The 17430-nt window shown below is 48.6% G+C and overlaps 6 protein-coding genes across 6 annotated transcripts; 2 read left to right on the top strand and 4 right to left on the bottom strand.

Annotated features, from left to right (window-relative positions):
• Positions 1-267: 267 nt before the first annotated feature.
• N7518_008696 (putative prefoldin subunit 2) lies at positions 268-1017 on the bottom strand (the record flags this gene model as incomplete). The annotated part of the gene is made up of 4 exons (XM_057189623.1): positions 268-300; positions 396-588; positions 721-811; positions 882-1017. Coding segments are annotated over 4 exons (453 nt in total), but the record flags the coding sequence as incomplete, so codon positions are not given.
• Positions 1018-1511: 494 nt separating this feature from the next.
• Positions 1512-4420, top strand: N7518_008695 (putative mRNA splicing factor RNA helicase (Prp16); the record flags this gene model as incomplete). The annotated part of the gene is made up of 3 exons (XM_057189622.1): positions 1512-2364; positions 2418-3958; positions 4025-4420. The coding sequence occupies 3 exons, from the start codon at positions 1512-1514 to the stop codon at positions 4418-4420; spliced, it is 2790 nt and encodes a 929-aa protein (XP_057041325.1).
• An 892-nt stretch (positions 4421-5312) lies between these two features.
• Positions 5313-6055, bottom strand: N7518_008694 (putative oligosaccharyl transferase subunit Dad1; the record flags this gene model as incomplete). The annotated part of the gene is made up of 3 exons (XM_057189621.1): positions 5313-5379; positions 5479-5660; positions 5792-6055. The coding sequence occupies 3 exons, from the start codon at positions 6053-6055 to the stop codon at positions 5313-5315; spliced, it is 513 nt and encodes a 170-aa protein (XP_057041324.1).
• A 480-nt stretch (positions 6056-6535) lies between these two features.
• Positions 6536-9036, bottom strand: N7518_008693 (putative C6 transcription factor; the record flags this gene model as incomplete). Its single annotated transcript, XM_057189620.1, has 4 exons — positions 6536-7485; positions 7570-8374; positions 8433-8706; positions 8771-9036. 4 exons carry the CDS (start codon positions 9034-9036, stop codon positions 6536-6538), a joined length of 2295 nt encoding a protein of 764 aa, XP_057041323.1.
• Positions 9037-9525: 489 nt separating this feature from the next.
• Positions 9526-10844, bottom strand: N7518_008692 (uncharacterized protein; the record flags this gene model as incomplete). The annotated part of the gene is made up of 8 exons (XM_057189619.1): positions 9526-9580; positions 9631-9672; positions 9728-9855; positions 9907-10218; positions 10272-10416; positions 10467-10490; positions 10558-10567; positions 10682-10844. 8 exons carry the CDS (start codon positions 10842-10844, stop codon positions 9526-9528), a joined length of 879 nt encoding a protein of 292 aa, XP_057041322.1.
• Positions 10845-14089: 3245 nt separating this feature from the next.
• N7518_008691 (uncharacterized protein) lies at positions 14090-16489 on the top strand (the record flags this gene model as incomplete). Its single annotated transcript, XM_057189618.1, has 1 exon — positions 14090-16489. One exon carries the CDS (start codon positions 14090-14092, stop codon positions 16487-16489), a length of 2400 nt encoding a protein of 799 aa, XP_057041321.1.
• Positions 16490-17430: the final 941 nt, after the last annotated feature.

The following is a 17430-nucleotide window of genomic DNA, read 5'->3' as shown; positions in this document are numbered from 1 at the left end:
CTGATACCTGCAAAACCCAAGACTCTGCCATCTGACATTACTGAGCTTCGAGGAACCCAGCCGAAACACTTAAAATTGGGAACTTATGGGTATATCTCTTTTACTATGATAAGGAGCTAATCTTGCAATTTTGACTTCGAAGCACACACCGACGATGCATTATGTCTTTTGCCGTTCCCAGTAACGCCGGTAGCCTATTGCTCTCACACGCAGATAGCTACACCCAGGAACATGTAACTTGAAAGTATACAAAGAAAAGGAATGCCACTAAGGCTGCACAACCTGGATGTTGTTTTTCTTCTGCAAAGGGGGAGATCAAAGTTAGTATTCCGTATCAAGTTTCCAGAATATGGTTTCAGGCTTAGGAATAGCCATGAAACAGGGGATGCGCTTACCTTCCAGGTATCCAGCTCATCCTGCTTTGATTTGTACTGCTTGAGCATGTCCTCAATTACTTGTCTCAACCCGTCCGAGTTGGTCTTAAGTGTAGGAAGCACATCTTTGACAGTGCGCTCAACTAAAACGCCATTCACCAGGCGAAAACATTTGCGGTCTGCGGCAAGAGGGTCGAGGGTTTCAATCACAAGTCTAAAAAAAAATAGATGTTAGCATTGTACATATTCGTTGAGACATCTCTGGTTGTGCTCGCTCGTGGTGAACTCCCCGATTCATATCAGCGAGACCATGCTGGGATAGCGCATAACCCTGTAAGTAACTCACTTGTGTTCTTCTGCCTCCTGCTCAATATCACCGATCTTTTGCGCTAATTGCTGAAGGGTATTTTTGAAGTTGGTGTATTGGTGCTGAAGCTCTAGATTGAGGGGGTTCGCATCAGCTTTCGTGAACTCTTGAGATCTGCAGGGGCAATAGAAAAACCATACCTTGCTGCTTCTTAGGGTCAATCTGTTTCTGGCTAGACATGATGGCTGTCTGATATGGCGTGGTCGGCACAAGGAAGCTTGAGAAATTGGGATGACGATGCGGGGCGGTTACTTTTTGGTGTTGGTGGAAGCCACTACTATGGAACTTTATGCACCTCACACCCTACATAGGCACTTTAGCTCAGTATCTCACATATGTATACTCAGATACCCAAGACAACTCCAATATCATTAACAGAATTCTTGGTTTAACTCTATACTACCAATTATATGCTCTTCATGAACTAAGTTATATACCACGTGACTAATATCGCAGTGCAGTGACAAGTCGATCAGCTCGACTCCACCGTCCTCTAAGAAAAGGTTGCTTCGGGTCAGCAAAGCTGCAAATAAGCTGTCTTCTCGAGAATCAGAAGCTAAACACTGCTAATGACATTGCCATTTCAGAAGATTGCCTAGGTAACTACCAGGGCGGTGACTCTTCTCTGGCAATAAAAGGCGGTAAGAAGATAGGAAAGAGCTTCGACTCCGCGGATCACTTTCTCAAGTCAACCTCACGCAGACCACACCGAGTCGTACATTGCGAATAACTCAAGTCTGAAACCTGGCTCACCAGCCCGGCTGAACGACATGTCTCGCAACGAGATGGGCCCTCCGGCCAAAAGGCACAAGGGCTTTGGACACCTCCCTGCAGGCCTGCGCGACGCAAAACGGAAGGACATTGACAATTGGGAAACCAATCGAATGCTTACTTCTGGTGTAGCGCAACGACGAGACCATGAGGGCGACTTCATGCCCGAAGATGAAGAAGCGACTCGCGTGCATTTACTCGTCCACGATCTCAGGCCGCCTTTTCTCGACGGTCGTACGATCTTCACGAAGCAACTGGAGCCGATCTCCGCTGTTCGGGATCCGCAAAGTGACATGGCGGTATTCAGTCGGAAAGGAAGCAGGGTCGTTAATGAGCGCCGGCAGCAGCGAGAACGACAAAAGCAAGCACAGGAGGCGACAAATATGGCCGGCACAGCTCTGGGGAACTTCATGGGCATCAAAGAGGACGAAGGAGACAGCGCTGTCGCTGTGCCCATCGAGGATACCTACAAAGGAGGAGGAAACAAATTTGCCAGACATATGAAGAAAGACGGCGGCTCTAGCGCTTTCAGCAATAGCAAGACCATGCGCGAACAGAGAGAGTATCTGCCCGCCTTTGCCGTGCGAGAGGATCTTATGAGAGTCATTCGGGATAACCAAGTTGTGGTGGTCGTTGGGGAGACCGGATCTGGGAAAACCACCCAGCTCACTCAATTTCTACACGAGGATGGCTATTCTAAGTTCGGTATGATCGGATGCACGCAGCCTCGCCGTGTAGCTGCTATGAGTGTCGCTAAGCGAGTCAGCGAGGAGATGGATGTTGAGCTCGGTGGACTCGTCGGATACGCTATCCGTTTCGAGGATTGTACGAGTGATGACACGTTGATCAAATGTGAGTTTCTTCTTTCCGCTTTGGTGTGATCATATAGCTAATTTATGTACTAGACATGACGGATGGTGTATTGCTGCGGGAGTCTCTCACCCAAAAGGATCTCGACAAATACTCATGTATCATTATGGACGAGGCACACGAAAGAGCCTTGAACACTGACGTCTTGATGGGTCTTCTTAAGAAAGTCCTGACCCGCCGCAGAGATCTGAAATTGATCGTGACCTCAGCAACAATGAACTCTGAACGATTTTCGCGCTTCTTTGGCGGTGCCGCAGAATTCGTCATTCCCGGCAGAACCTTCCCTGTTGATCTTCACTTCTCGCGCACACCCTGTGAAGATTATGTCGATAGTGCGGTCAAGCAGGTCTTGGCCATTCATGTGTCTCAGGGCGCTGGTGATATTCTTGTCTTCATGACTGGCCAGGAAGATATCGAGGCAACCTGCGAGCTGGTCGAAGAAAGGCTGAAGCAGCTGAATGATCCGCCGAAACTCAGCGTTCTACCCATCTACAGTCAAATGCCGGCCGAGCAACAGGCAAAGATCTTTGAGAAGGCCGCCCCGGGCGTGCGCAAAGTAATTGTGGCTACGAATATTGCTGAGACAAGTCTAACGGTCGACGGTATCATGTTCGTTGTGGATGCAGGTTACTCAAAGCTGAAAGTGTACAACCCGCGCATGGGTATGGACTCTCTCCAGGTCACCCCGATTTCCCAAGCCAATGCAAACCAGCGATCTGGACGTGCTGGGCGGACTGGGCCGGGCAAGGCCTATCGTCTATATACGGAAACAGCCTACAAGAACGAGCTTTACATTCAAACGATCCCTGAGATTCAGCGAACCAGTCTTGCCAATACCATACTGTTACTGAAATCCCTTGGTGTGAAGGACCTTTTGGACTTCGACTTCATGGATCCTCCCCCACAAGAGACAATCTCTACCTCTCTTTTCGAGCTCTGGTCGCTGGGTGCTCTGGACAACCTGGGTGATCTTACATCTCTAGGACGTCGCATGACACCATTCCCCATGGATCCCCCTCTTGCCAAGCTCATAATCATGGCCTCCGATGTATACGAGTGCAGCGAGGAAATGTTAACCATCGTCGCAATGCTTTCGGTTGCAAATGTCTTTTATCGTCCCAAAGAACGACAGGAGGAAGCCGATTCAGCCCACGAGAAATTCTTCGTTCCAGAATCCGATCACTTGACCCTTCTCCACGTTTATACTCAATGGAAAACCAACGGTCACTCAGATGCCTGGTGCATCAAGCACTTTTTGCACTCCAAAACCCTCCGCCGCGCCAAGGAGGTCCGAGACCAACTTCACGACATAATGATCCAACAAAAAATGCCCCTCGTCAGCTGCGGTACAGACTGGGACTTGATCCGCAAGTGCATCTGTTCGGGCTTCTTCCATCAAGCCGCAAAACTAAAGGGCATTGGCGAGTTCATTAATCTCCGCACCAGCGTGACTATGGCGCTCCATCCCACCAGTGCCCTTTACGGTATCGGCCAAGTGCCCGAGTACGTCGTCTACCACGAGTTAATCCTGACGTCCAAGGAATACATGTCCACAGTGACAGCCGTTGACCCTCATGTAAGTTACCACTCCCCCATTCATGCCTGTTTGTCATCTAGTACTCAACTAACTCGTTTCTCTCAGTGGCTCGCCGAACTCGGTGGCGTATTCTACTCCGTTAAAGAAAAAGGCTACTCGCAGCGCGACCGCCGCGTGACAGAAATCGAGTTCAACAAGCGCATGGAAATCGAAGAGCAGATGGCAGCTGACCGTGAACGTGCTGCTGCCGAGAAATTGCGCGAGCAGGAACGCAACGACCCAGCCCGCCGCAGAACGGAAATCGAGGTTGGCGGAAAGTCCGTCGTGCGTAAAGCTATCATCAAGCCAGGACGCAAGGTCGGCGGTTTGACTGCTTCATCTTCATCTTCCTCGCGGCCTGGAGCCAATATCGATGGCGCTCACGATGGAGGTGGAAGTCGTCCCGGAAGCAGTGTGGTCAAGAGGCCTACGGTGCCTCGGAGGCCAGGACGTGCATTCTAGTCTTGGTCTTGGAGTGAAAGTCACAAATTTTGTCCCCTAATACCCCGATAGATGTGCTGTGCATGAAGACCCGTACGCCTCACGTCCACTCTCTTCTTTCCTCTGCCTGAAATCCTTTAGGATTTTCCAAATATATTGACCTACGGTCTTACGTGTTGATCTTGAATCACAGTTACGAATACGTTACGACGTGGAATGATGCGACTAAGCTAGTTTGGATTGTGACAATCTAGCCGGCTAAGTTGCTGCTAGTCAGTTCTAGCAATAAAAGAATAGAGACAGTTCTCTGATTTTTTGAGTGTATACTCATTTCCCTATGTAATCCTAAGTTATCACGTAGTATCTAATAGAGAAGCTCTTGGAGCTAGTATTCAGCTTGCTTTTGGAGCTTGCTTCTGCGAAATATACTTCTAGGCAGGATCTTTGTCGTCATCACTTGTGATATACTTACTTTCTCTAATACTCCCTTTATCGTTTGCATTATAATATGACAATTAGTCTAATATTCGTTTCTTCTTTTACATCCATCTACATGGATTTTGTTCAATCGATACCCGGCATTGAGTTATCATTCAGCTCCTTTCCGAGTACGCTCTGCTCTTTACACCCAAGCTTTCTCCGAGGTAGGGCCATATGAACAGCATACGCTTATCCAACAAGTCAACCTTGTGTAAGCAGATAGGTCAAATATGAATAAAATTTTCCACTTCGATCAAAGACCAGCGTACAGAACCAGAACAAGGATCGGCTAAAAAAGGTGCAACATGGAAGGATATCTAAGAGACGACATTCCCCATCCCATCGGGGGATCAAAACGAATTAAACCCAGACAGGAAACAGAATGAGCCAGCATGGTACATATTGAACAGAGGCTTTTAGCACCGGGCACAACTCAGTTGATGAAGTTGACACAGAAAAAGTGTAGGATCAAGCTTCCGAAGATGTAATCGGCGAAGGCCCTAGAATTAGAGATCAGCATATGCATCCATCATAGCCTTGGAAAAACAATCGTGAAGCTGGATCACCACAAAAAACACAAAAGACAAAAAGGAACTCACCTCTCATGTGAAATACCCGTCCCCTGTTCTTCACTCTCATCTGCAAAGCGCGCATTCTTCCCCTTAGAGCTCGGCTTTGATCCAGAACCAGTACCGCTGTCACTAGTTTGCATGCGCAGACTTGCCGTAAGGACGAATTGACCAACAGCAGCACTAAAGCCACTGAGGAAGGCATTGAAGGGCTATATGGGAGGGAACAGTTGTTAGTTATTGGTATATAAATTTCCAATTGCAAATCACATGCCGTATAGACAAGACAAGAGAAAAAGAGGGTGAAGAAAAGCAATAGAAACGGAATGGTATTTGCACTTACATAGTTCCCAGCTACAACACAGTACACAAACTGCAATCCACCAACAAGAACCAGGAACGCCATGAAGGCATCTAGGAGGAGTGTCCGCTGCGGCGTTGTAGATGCATACTGCTGCCAGACATGGCTAGCAATTTCAGCGGCTGAGGCATTGGTCTTGAGGGTTGTTGGGCCTGAGGAGAGCTTCGGTGTTGTGAGTGCGGGTGTGGGCGTGGGCGTGGAGGATGCCGCGGAGGTAGTTGAGGCCGCGTGGCGCTTGGGAGCCATGATTTTAGGATTAGACGGATCGGTAGTACTTGGGTATGTGGAGTTGTCGTTGAATAGATTATAGATATCACCGATGAAGATTTTACTGCAAAATTGGTGCAGGGAGGGTGGGTTGGAGGACAATGGCGGAGTGGAAAGTGGTGGTTGATGCCAGCTTGGAGCTTGTTATCACCGTAGTCACGTGGTGGAGTAGATCCCGATTTGGAAGTATACAATTAAGTGATAACGAATAGTATATTTTTTCGATGATTTAATGGTAAATTCATTGACTGGTATTGAGATTGCGTTTTTGATTAACGGTTGTGTTAGATATTGGATATACAGTGTTGCCACAACACAACGTCGCCGATATAATGCGTAAGAGAGAAGAGGAATATAATAACAGTGAGGGGAGGGGATATCAATAACCAACGCCATAAATCATCCCATCATTAATAGAAAAGGCCTCAGGTGAGAAATGAACTGCCATCTATCAAGAGGCTAAGCAAACCATTCGGCAACATTACCGTTGGTTGGCAGAGAATCGTCATTTTCAACATCCATCTGGAAATCACGCATGACTTGATCCCATTCCTCCCAGTTGAGCTGAGTGGTGTCAGGAAGGGGAGCCTCATTCAAGAATGGGTTTATCATGGTTGTGTTGTAGGGAAGGCTTGTGGGCAAGCTCGGTGCCGAGATATTATTCTGGGCCGGTGGAGCATCGAATATATCGTTTGAAGTAGCTAGGATGTTTATGCCAGGGAACATATTTCGAAGAGCACCCAATGGTCCATTGCTGGGGTCATAGTCTGTATCAGATGCTGTTGAGCCTGGCCGATTTATCGAGGGCGAATTTGGCATCCCTATTGGCATATGAATCCGCGGAAGAGTATGGTTATGATTGATGCTTTGAATAGGCTCTGTTGTGGTGGGGAATGGTCCAAAACTGGATAGCAATTCTTCCTTGTGCTTGGACCGGGTGGCAGCAGCTCTTTTCATCAAGGCGGCGAGCGGCCGCCACAGCATGCCCTTCTTATGTGTGGCCTGCATGGCCCATTCTGTGTAGATCGAACTGACAGCGCTCCAAGCTCGATCGGTAATAGGGCAAATTGGTCGTACGCATACCTCGGACAGAACAAATGCGATTCCATGCCATTGCATATTGGTCCGGAACAGCCAGCCCCATTTGGCGGTCTTGAGATCGGTTTCAAGCAAGTGGCCAAACTCAAGGACCTCAATTGCAGTCAGAAACAAGCTCTCTCTCGTTGCTTGTGACACATTTCCACGCTCTTTTCGGGTCATTGGGTGATGGACGATCAGCCATAATTTAGCAAGGATGAGACGCCCAACTGTGGCGGTGCACCACTGCAAGGGAATGTTCATATCACAGTGCTTGATATATCGTTGTTCACATCGATCACTGATAATTTGAATCATCTGTCCAGCACGATCTATGGGCGGTAAACTGTTAGGTGAACGAAACTGGGCTCCGGGGCACACGTAATTTGCTCTCCGTAAAGCGCTCGTTATCTCACAGCGAATGAGGCAGAATGTGACATCCGTGAAGCCTTCTCGCTCCTTGGGGGGCTCTTCCATGTCAGGCGACAGGTCGTCGTCATTGAGATTTAATGGCAGTAGAGTATCGTACATGCTCTCGTGAATGAGTGGGTCGGTCCCATGGTCTTCAGATGAGCGGACATCCAATAGTGAAATATGCCACCATAATCGGCGCCGCATCTCTGTTTCATACGGTTTCAGAGCGAAATTGCTGCCATCCCGGTGTAAGCCTAAGCTCTGAGCAAGGCGTAATACAATCGATGTCATAGACCACACAAATTTGCTATCATCTTCTCGTCGCACGCAGACTAAGAATAAGACAGCCGCTTGCAGAAGGACCAAGCTTTGTGTATTCAAGAACCCGGCTTTTGCAAGCGCTTGCTCTGTAGCAAACCTGTACCTCTTGACAGCAATAGTTCGGTCTTCCCCGAACTGGAACCAACAGTCATCTGGCTTCATGCTGACAATGCTACAAAGATACATGGAAAATACCAATGCCTCTGAATTTTTGTCCAAGGCATCAGGGTTCCGTGCTGCTTGGGAAAACAGGTCTCTGGCAGTCGGTCGGTGTACGATGGTGACCAAAGGAGCCACATTTTCCTGGTATGTTTCCCAAAGTAAGGAGACCTTGGGCATTGGGGGGTGAAACTCTCGAAGAGACTTTGAAAGCGAGTAGAATCCAAAAAGGAAGCCGTCATGGGAGGCCGACTGAGAAGACTCTGGTGAAGGTGTATCATCTTCCCCCGAGGACGAATGGTCAAGGATATCCTGCAGCTCCTCTATCTAAAACATGTTAATATGAAGTACGTCGAGGTAGCAAAAGAAGATGAGCGATATCTACCTCGTCCCCAAGACTAGTCCAGAGCCGATTGCTGACATATCGGCTCCGGCCTTCATCAATGACCAACCGCCCAAATTCATTCTCAAACTTATTGGGAGCGAGTTTCTTCGGATCCGAAGCTTCAAACGGACAGTGACGTCCACCGTCAACCTGGTTTTGTGGCTCAGTCGAAACAGACGTGGGCGCAGTCGGCTCGCTCCGAACGGTCGAAGATCCAGTCGTAGAAGGCGGCGCCTGAGTCGAGGTCGATCCACCCTCTGTACCACCATTGCCCCTAAGATGATCAATAACACCCTCCAAACGACGTAACCGCGAAAGCAACTCCGCATCCGGTGGACGTTTCGATTTCCGCGGGGGCACGGCCAGGAGGGGGAAAGGTGCAGTCGATGCCGGCTTTGGTACAGTTCGAACACGGGGATCGCTTGTTGCAGCGGACTTTCCTGCGACGGCAGGTCACACAGCTGCGAGAGGTCGAGCTCGGGGGTTCCGTAGCCGCATGGCGGGGAAAGGTGGCGACCAAGTTCGGAGGTAGTGGAGTATTTGAAGAATTATAATTGACGGGAAGGGGATTCAACTCCTCTGGGGAAGCTGGAGGGAACGACATCGCGCTAAGGTAAGGACTTCGGGTCTCGCTTCCCACATTCTTTGAAGCCTAGTGGTTCTAGCAAGAAATACCTGGCAAAAATACGAAGATTGTACAGAGTGATCTCATAGGCATCAAATTATCGCTTAGGGCCCTGGACGCATGTGACTGATTAGAGTTCCAAAGGCTATGACTCAGCGCCCGGTCTGGCCCCCGGGGGCGCCGTCCCGTTGAGGCCAAAGGCCGTTATCTCCGTTTGACTCCGGACTCCGGAGATCGTATAGATCGTGAAAGCCCTGGGAATAAATACATGCTTAGATAGTGGTATATGTACTGCTTCTATCATCAGATCCAATTCAAATATACCGACGCCAGATATATGCAAGAAATCACCACGCATACTGACCGTCACGCTGAAGGTGAGGTAAATAAAGCACTTATGCAAGGAATGCGCTCGGTGGTCCGCTCATGCTTCGTCTATGTGCGCAGGAGGAATGAGTGTAGGGGTGTTTATGGTAAGTTGTTACCGCGTGAGCCTCGTCGAAGCGAGCGCTTGAATTTACGCCTGTAGAGCATCAGTCAACCATCGTTAGATATGATACTTATAGAACTCACACCGCAGACTCCCAAATCTTGGTCTGTTCATTGAAGATGTGACTAGGACAGTTAGTTACCCAAACTAACATATAATATGGAACAATTCAGGACATACCCATAAAAGCTCGTTCGCGTGAGTGCCTTTGGGCCATACTCTTCTTCGAGGAGATATGTATAAGCGTATGGAATTTTGACCGGAACACCCTCGAAGAGACTGTCGCGCAGCGGGAAGATGTCACTCTCCTATATTACCCGTTAGCAAGAATAGACAGACAGCACCACCAGACAACTTACTTCATAGTGATGTTTATCCTTGCACATTAGCGCTTCCGGATGGCCATTCAGCCGCTTAGCCTCATCCTTGCGGACAGCAGTGATATCGATGAAAAGACCGGACGACATATCAATCCACCGGGCATCAATCTTATTCAAAGTGTCCCTCTCAGATTTGACGACATAATGAGGATTGACCTCGAGCATGTATGTACGGCCGCCGTCGACGTTAGGAAGATCGAAATGATGCTCTGTCATGTTATAGTAATCCGCCAAGAAATGGATCGTCGCCTCCGAGATCTGCACATCTAGATCGTCGTCCCATGGAAAGACCTATACAACTGGTTAGGGAGTCACCTTAGAATCCGGGATATCCATAATCCCACCTTCTGGTTCCACCACCAGGCCAAGAGAGTCCCATGCATGATCCATGTCTCTGCACCGATTGCGTTCATTGTTGTGAAATATGTTTGGATTAGATCCGAGAGATATGGGATGACTTTTGTATCTGGGAGACTGGCATTGGCGTATCTGAAAAGCGTTAGACATCGCGGTTGGGATTGAAGAATTAGCGAGCGTACCGGCCGTCATAATGATGATTGAATCTGAGTATTGCGGTTTAGTTTTGATCATATCTGGTACTATTCACAGGAAGGGAGATGTTCAACATACTCTGATTCATCTGTAGGGTTCACACGAGTCAGTTAAGATTCAAATAAGAGTTCCATGGTTCGTGGCCTTATAAACCAAGCTTGGGGTTGTAGACATCGACGAAAGGATTAAGGATTGCACTTACGAAAGTACTTCTCTTTCGGTATCGCACGTTCACTCTTATACTCCTTTGTTACATTCTTTCGCACGCTCATGAAATTCGGTTCTGTATCTCCGCAGACTCCAGAAATGGTAGTCGCCAAAAGGAATCCATAGAGCCACAAGACTCTGGTGACTGCAGAGCGCATTCCGTACTGGAGTTTCATAGACCCCGACACTTCATGCTCCGGATCTCAATATGTACAATGAGCCTAGAAATTGTGCGAAGACAGGTTCGACCTGTGCTGTCCACAGGGAGTCTCTTCCAAAATGGGTGACGTCCGAGGATCGGAGACGGGATAATTTATGGAGAACAAAGATAACAAATAGAAAAGAGGGTATAATAATGTATGAAGATTGAAGAACTGGAGAAGGGACTGGAGAATCAAAAACGCAGGAGATATTTTGACTAGTAGCCAGTTAATCCCATTTCAGCTTGAATTTCCGCCGGTTTTTCCGGAACCCCCTTATCCAAGAGCTGACGACTCCCATAGAGGAACAACCCAAGTGACAATATCCACGGATCGAATCAGCAGAGTCTGCAATTTTGCGCCACGGACGTGCCCCACATGGCAATAAGCTTGTCTTGAGGGTCGCGTGGGCAATCTTGGCAAAGTTTTGCGTGTGAAACACGAATTTCAACCCGATGTTCCCATGGGTGACGAGGACGCGCATCCCGCTAACGCTATATCCATTGGCGTTCCCCAAAAGAGGTAGCTTGGCTGCTAGTAACATAAAGTGGCGCCCAGAAACTGATTGGGGCATACGCGTCCTCCCCTATCGCATCATTTTAGTCTGGTGGCTGCCCGGTCCGCACACTTAGAGACGGGTTGAGAATTGGTGGATATAAGGTTGGACATGTATCGCTCTCGAATAAGACATCACCTTCATCGGTTACTTCGGCTGAGATTCGGTTAAAGGTGCATCTCAAAGACACAGGCTCTGCGCCAAGGTCTTCGGGTAACTCGATCCGATCGAAGCCCCACTCGTCCCCAGCAATGATCTCTAATGTTGCTGTTATGGGCTGCAGCAACGCAAAAAGACCCAAAATCTTAATTGCATAGAGGATAAAGGGTAGATCCTCCCCAGACTCGACTGCAACGGTGGTGATCGTGGCTCATTTCGAAACGTCATTGAAACTGACCAATCATGAAAGAATGTCCGATGGCGCATGAAGTAAGCCTTTGTGCATAGCACTGGTTGAAGAAATCTCCGACCCCGAGCCTCAACTCCGACCGGTGGATCTTTCAGCTTGAGTCCATAGCAGAAAGATATTGAAAAGCGACTTTGCCCAAGCTGGAAAGTTGCTCTTTTGATTTTCTTCAAGTTCTAGTCTTGACTCCTGATGTCGACTATGAGTGGACCGGGTTTATTTTCCAGCCGAGCTACCGTGCGACCGGGAAGGATTTGAACCGGTCCTTTCCACGAAGATCATATCTGTTGGTACGGAGTAGTGGAGTGCGAGCTGAATGGCTCGAAGTAATGGGAGTATGTGTCTAGGGCATACCGCTTACCTCCAATCGTCACTTGGATTGACCTTGAAAGTGGCGGAAGATGCGAGCTGGCCACAAAGCAGGGCCTAAAGATGTTCGGTGTCCGTCTATTCCGCAAACCACGGACATCGCCGTTAGACAACCTCACGCGCTAAAATGCTTGTCAAGACGGCATAATCGGACCTGAGAGATCAAACCAGTTCGAACAACAAACAGAATAACCGCATAAATTTCCTCAATGAACCAGCGTTGATATACATGCCTTCAACTCACCCTACAAATTAACGCGTGTCGAACAACACCTACCTCTTTTACTCGGATGTTCCATAGGGCACACTTGTCCGGCATACCGAGAAAATCAGGTTTCAACGGAGACGAGCCGAGTCTTCTTATCACATGCTTATAGTTGTCCTCTACCACCGAAGCCGCCAACGCCGGTAGCTCATCCACTTGGTTTGTGGCAGTGTCGAGTGGCCTCATTGTGGGGTGGACAACAACTGAGACATGCATGCAGATATACAGATGCATATGGTTGAATGGCTATTTTATACTCCGTACTCTTCGCGAATAGGATCTATATCCCGATGATACTATAACACCCTGTTCGGCGTACGGAGTACATAGCCACATATTATTTCACAGGTTCGGCCGGGGTATTCGGGCCGGACATACATACATGTTATGTCCCATGTTATGTCCCAAGGTTTGAATTCATATTTATTTCCCTCATCCCCACAAATATGAAGCTATGGCGAGAGTAAAAGGCGCATGAACCGATTGGGGCAACCAGGCACTTTCGATTGGCCAATAATGGACTTCCGATTTTCGGTGGAGGTGTACAGAGGAGCGAGTGGAATAATGATTCGCTATGTTTAGCTTTAGCCTTTCAATCTCCATTCACGGTTTCGTTTACAAGTCGAGTTAACTAGTACTACGGAGTATGTTGTACCTGAACTCAGCCACCGTAAAAGAATGTAGATCACATATGGCGGAGTACGGGGTTTTCCCGATGGGGTGCCGCTGCTTTATTAGGGTCCTCAGGGTCTAATTCACCGATTATTACCGGTACACCGCACAACGGAGGCTAACGAAAGATATAGAAATCATGTATCTTTGTAAATTTGCATGGCTAATACATATAAGATATAAAAGCATAACATATTTTCTCAACTTTCGAACCATGGAGTAATAATACGTACAGTATAAGTCTAGGTTGAATTAACACTAGGATTAATCATGGCTGCACGATTCAGCTACCAAGATAGGAAATAATGATGCTCAAAATGCCTCACAAATCAATAAGCCCAGAAACTTGTTATCTACGAGTTTGTCAAAACCATTCAATTAGGGTTAAGATATTCCGCAACGATTTCAATGGTGGGCCGGAATCGTAATCCCGATAAACGCCCATGGAGGCCAGTCAATAATATACGATACGTGCTCAGTTTTACTCTGGCGACCAAAAAGCGGCAAGGACAGCCCTAAAGGAGAAGGGACAGCCATCTATACCTGTATGGATGTAAGATTACCGGAATATACCACCTGGGATGTATTTTATCTTCTATCCCAACCTGAACTGGGCTGAACCTGACGCTTAGCGTGGAGAAGGGGATTTTTACCCTCTCCACTTCTCCAGGGCTTCTAGCCTTTCCCTGAGCGCTTGAGCATCTTTTTGCTTTAAGCTTCGATTTATTTTTTAGCTTTCACATGATAATTTCTTGAATCTCTTATTCACATCCTTGTGGGGTCTGACATCGAAATCTATCGGATACTTTTCTGTCTTTTCTGTCAGTTCGACTTTCATGTCAGTCCCCATTGCACGAACTTCACTCGATACAATGCCTCGATATACACAGTAAACAGCATTATTCGGACGTACCATTGACGCCGGCTCATAATTTATGGGAAAGAACCAAACTCTCGGCGCGCGCGCCTGTGTGAATATGTCAGAGACCTCCTCCACATCCCAAGGCGAATCAAGCACCCTCCAAGGATCAGCCGCCCAGCCGTTAAATAGATCCTGCGAGTCTTGCCGAAGTCTCAAGGTCCGCTGCCTCCCCAGCCCAACCACGTCTAACCAATGCCAGCGATGCGCCAAGGGCAAGCGATCCTGCGTCTTCGTGGCGCCGCAGAGACGGCGGCCCCGGAAGCGGACGGATTCGCGCGTTGCACAGCTCGAGAAGGAGATGCGGATGATGCGTTCGCTCTTGAAAAATCGTATCCCCGAGGAAGAGGAACCGGATTCCAGTGACGACAGCGACGGGGACGATGTTCAGGATGAATCGGCCGATACGGACGCTAAGAGCACTCTCGCATTGCGGGACAATTCGACTCACTCGTCCGAGGATGTCCGTTATATGGATTGTTCCCCTGAATTGCTGAATACCCCGCACTCCGGCGTGCATGGTAGTGGTGGCTTTTCAGCGCCGCCGATTTTCACGGATATGCCGGCTCGCCATGAATCGCTGCGGGAGAGGCTTCCTCCGGCGGACGACGTGATCGATCGGGGAATTCTCTCCCTCGAAGATGCGGAGCAATTGGTGGCGTATTTCATTCACGAACTTGCATTTTTCTTTCCATTGGTCGTCTTGCCTTCGAACACCACGGCAGCTCAACTGCGACAAACAAAGCCAGTCCTCTTTCTCTCCGTGATTGCTGCGACATCCATATCCGTCGACGCAGGATTGGCAACCGTGTTGAACCGTGAGATGGTTCGCCTCTATTCTGAGAGGTTCTTCATCGAAGGCGAAAAATCACTGGAGCTAGTGCAAGCGCTGCTGCTGATGATCATATATTATTTCCCGCCCGCCTCGCCTTTGAAGCTGCAGATTTATCAGTACACGCACATCGCCTCGACGATGGCGTTAGAAATTGGGTTAGCTAATAAACGTCGTGTCTCGAAAAAGTCCGATCGCAAAGGCAGCAGGCATGACGAGCTGCTTGCTGAGCAGGCGAGGACAGTTCTCGGCTGCTACCATCTCGGTTCGAGCGTTGCGATGAAAACCCGTCGCCCAAATATGCTCCAGTTCAACGACTGGATGACAGAGTCTCTCAAACACCTAGAAAACTCGCCGCATCGAACGGATCAACATGTAGCGACATGGTTCGAGCTCCAACGAATAACCGACGAAGCAATGTCCTCATTCGGTCTAGACGACACCAGTACCACATCACCCCTAACCGAGTCGCGGGTCCAAGCCGTGCTACGCTGGTTCGACAAGCGGCTCGAGACGTGGAAGAGGAACATTCCACCAGATATGCTGACCGGTAAGAAACCCCAGTCCTCTCGCTGTGTCATGATTCATCCAAAATCAATGCTAACGAATTCCATCAAACCAGTCCCCATGATCCTCGAATACCGCTACACAGCACTGGCAATGTACGAACTGGGCGTAGGAGAAGGCTACCGCGACCCAGACGCAATAAAACGACGATATTTCACGCTGCCGACCCTCGATGGAGAAAACAACAGCGGCAGCGAAGCACCGGACGCCCCACTCAGCGCAATCCGCATCGACATCAAGGTGAAATGGATGAACGCCGCACATGAGTTGCTGGACGCCGTGCTGGTCTGCAGCACGGACACTCTGCGTAAACTCCCAAATCTCACGTACACTCGGTTCGCGATGGCCGTGACATCCCTGCTGAAAATACACTTCTCCGTGCGAACCGGTGCTCTCGGGGAAGTCGTCACGGCGCAGGCCGTGAATGTGGCTTTCTATCTCGATGCCTTAGCCAGAAAGCTAAGCGAGGCCAGTGCCGGGGGCAAATACCTTATCCCCAGTCGGTGGTATCATGTCGTGGGCGTTAAGGGCCAGGATTGGTATGACCGGCTGGAGAGGCGCCAAAATGGAGGGATAGTAGCTGGTTCTCAAGTCGTATCGGAAAGCCCGCCGATCGGCACCACAAAATCGATCACAGCATCACACCCTACCCAAAACCAAAACCAAGTGCAAGTGCAAGACACACATTTGGATCAGGTCCCAGCAACGATGGACTCCTTCCCCGGCGTCCCCATGCCCCCAATGCCGCCGGCGATAGACGGGTACGTAGCGATGGGCGGTGCGGGCATGTGGGCCATGGACGGCGGGAATAACCCGAATTTCTACGCCATGAGCGCGGCGGGCTATCAGCCCTCGGTGACGCATGCGCAGGCGATTTTGCCACCTCAGTTTGCCTACGAGCCGCAGAGGATGCCGGTTAGTGCTGCTGGGCAGCATATGGCTAGGGCGGGCATGGAGTTGGATGGGTGGCTTCCTGATGGGAGTATCTTTGGGATGCAGCCTTTGCCTGAATTTTGAGATGGAGATAAGAGCCTGGGATTAATAAACCCTGGGGTGGATGCACATGAAAGTGAGTCTACAACATATATAATGTCACATATCATAGGTATGAACTGTATATACATATCAGCTTGTTAATATTTTAACCCTGATATTCCATAGTCATATCAACAAGGGTTATGTTATACTTACCAGTACATGAGAACATCATCCAAGAAGATCCCAAAAGGCTAGAGCCTAGCTCAATAACTCAGCCCTGATAGATGGGAGTATCACTTGAAAGGCAGACATACCCATCACCACACACAGTCAAGTCACCAAGACGAGAAGAAAAGAAAAAGAAAAAGAGAAGAAACCGTCAAAGAGCGAGTACCCCAACGGACATTAATCGCATTTAAAGCGAAACAAATAATACATTCGCAAAGTGCTGTCGGAGGCTCGGGAGGATCGGAACTTCCGTGGAACCGTCGGGGTTCATTGACGTGTTGGATATGGGTCTGATGTGGGTTTATTCGGGGTCTTGGCTGTTCCTTTCTGCACTACGGGGTATGTTATATGTCCTTATGTTGCATTGGTAGTTTTTGATGGCATTGGCCTGTGTCTTGTACTCCTTGTATCCGACCTTCCAGATAGGTCTTCGTGGTTCTTGGATTAATTTGTGAATGTATCGTTGTTATTGTATTTCGATGTGACTATTTGAAGGGTATTTGAAGGATTTTAACTTAGTTACTCGAAATTGAGCTGTATAACACATTCGTGGAGCGGGATCTATGGAGGATCCGATTCCATGGATAATCAGACAGTAACCACATGCAATAATGCATAGGCAGATCAGTAATCATAGTTTGTGCAAATAATCTCAACCAAAACAGGTTCGTCAATTCATTGCGTAGATAGAACATGGATATCAAAGCCAACCGAAACAAGGACCAACTACCTGATATATTCAACTCCTGGCA

The sequence above is a fragment of the Penicillium psychrosexuale genome (assembly GCF_028828465.1).
Source record: "Penicillium psychrosexuale strain IBT 29551 chromosome Unknown utg000004l, whole genome shotgun sequence".
Taxonomy (NCBI): domain Eukaryota; kingdom Fungi; phylum Ascomycota; class Eurotiomycetes; order Eurotiales; family Aspergillaceae; genus Penicillium; species Penicillium psychrosexuale.
Note: the sequence above shows the minus strand (reverse complement) of the source record. Positions and strands in the feature narration are given on the sequence as shown.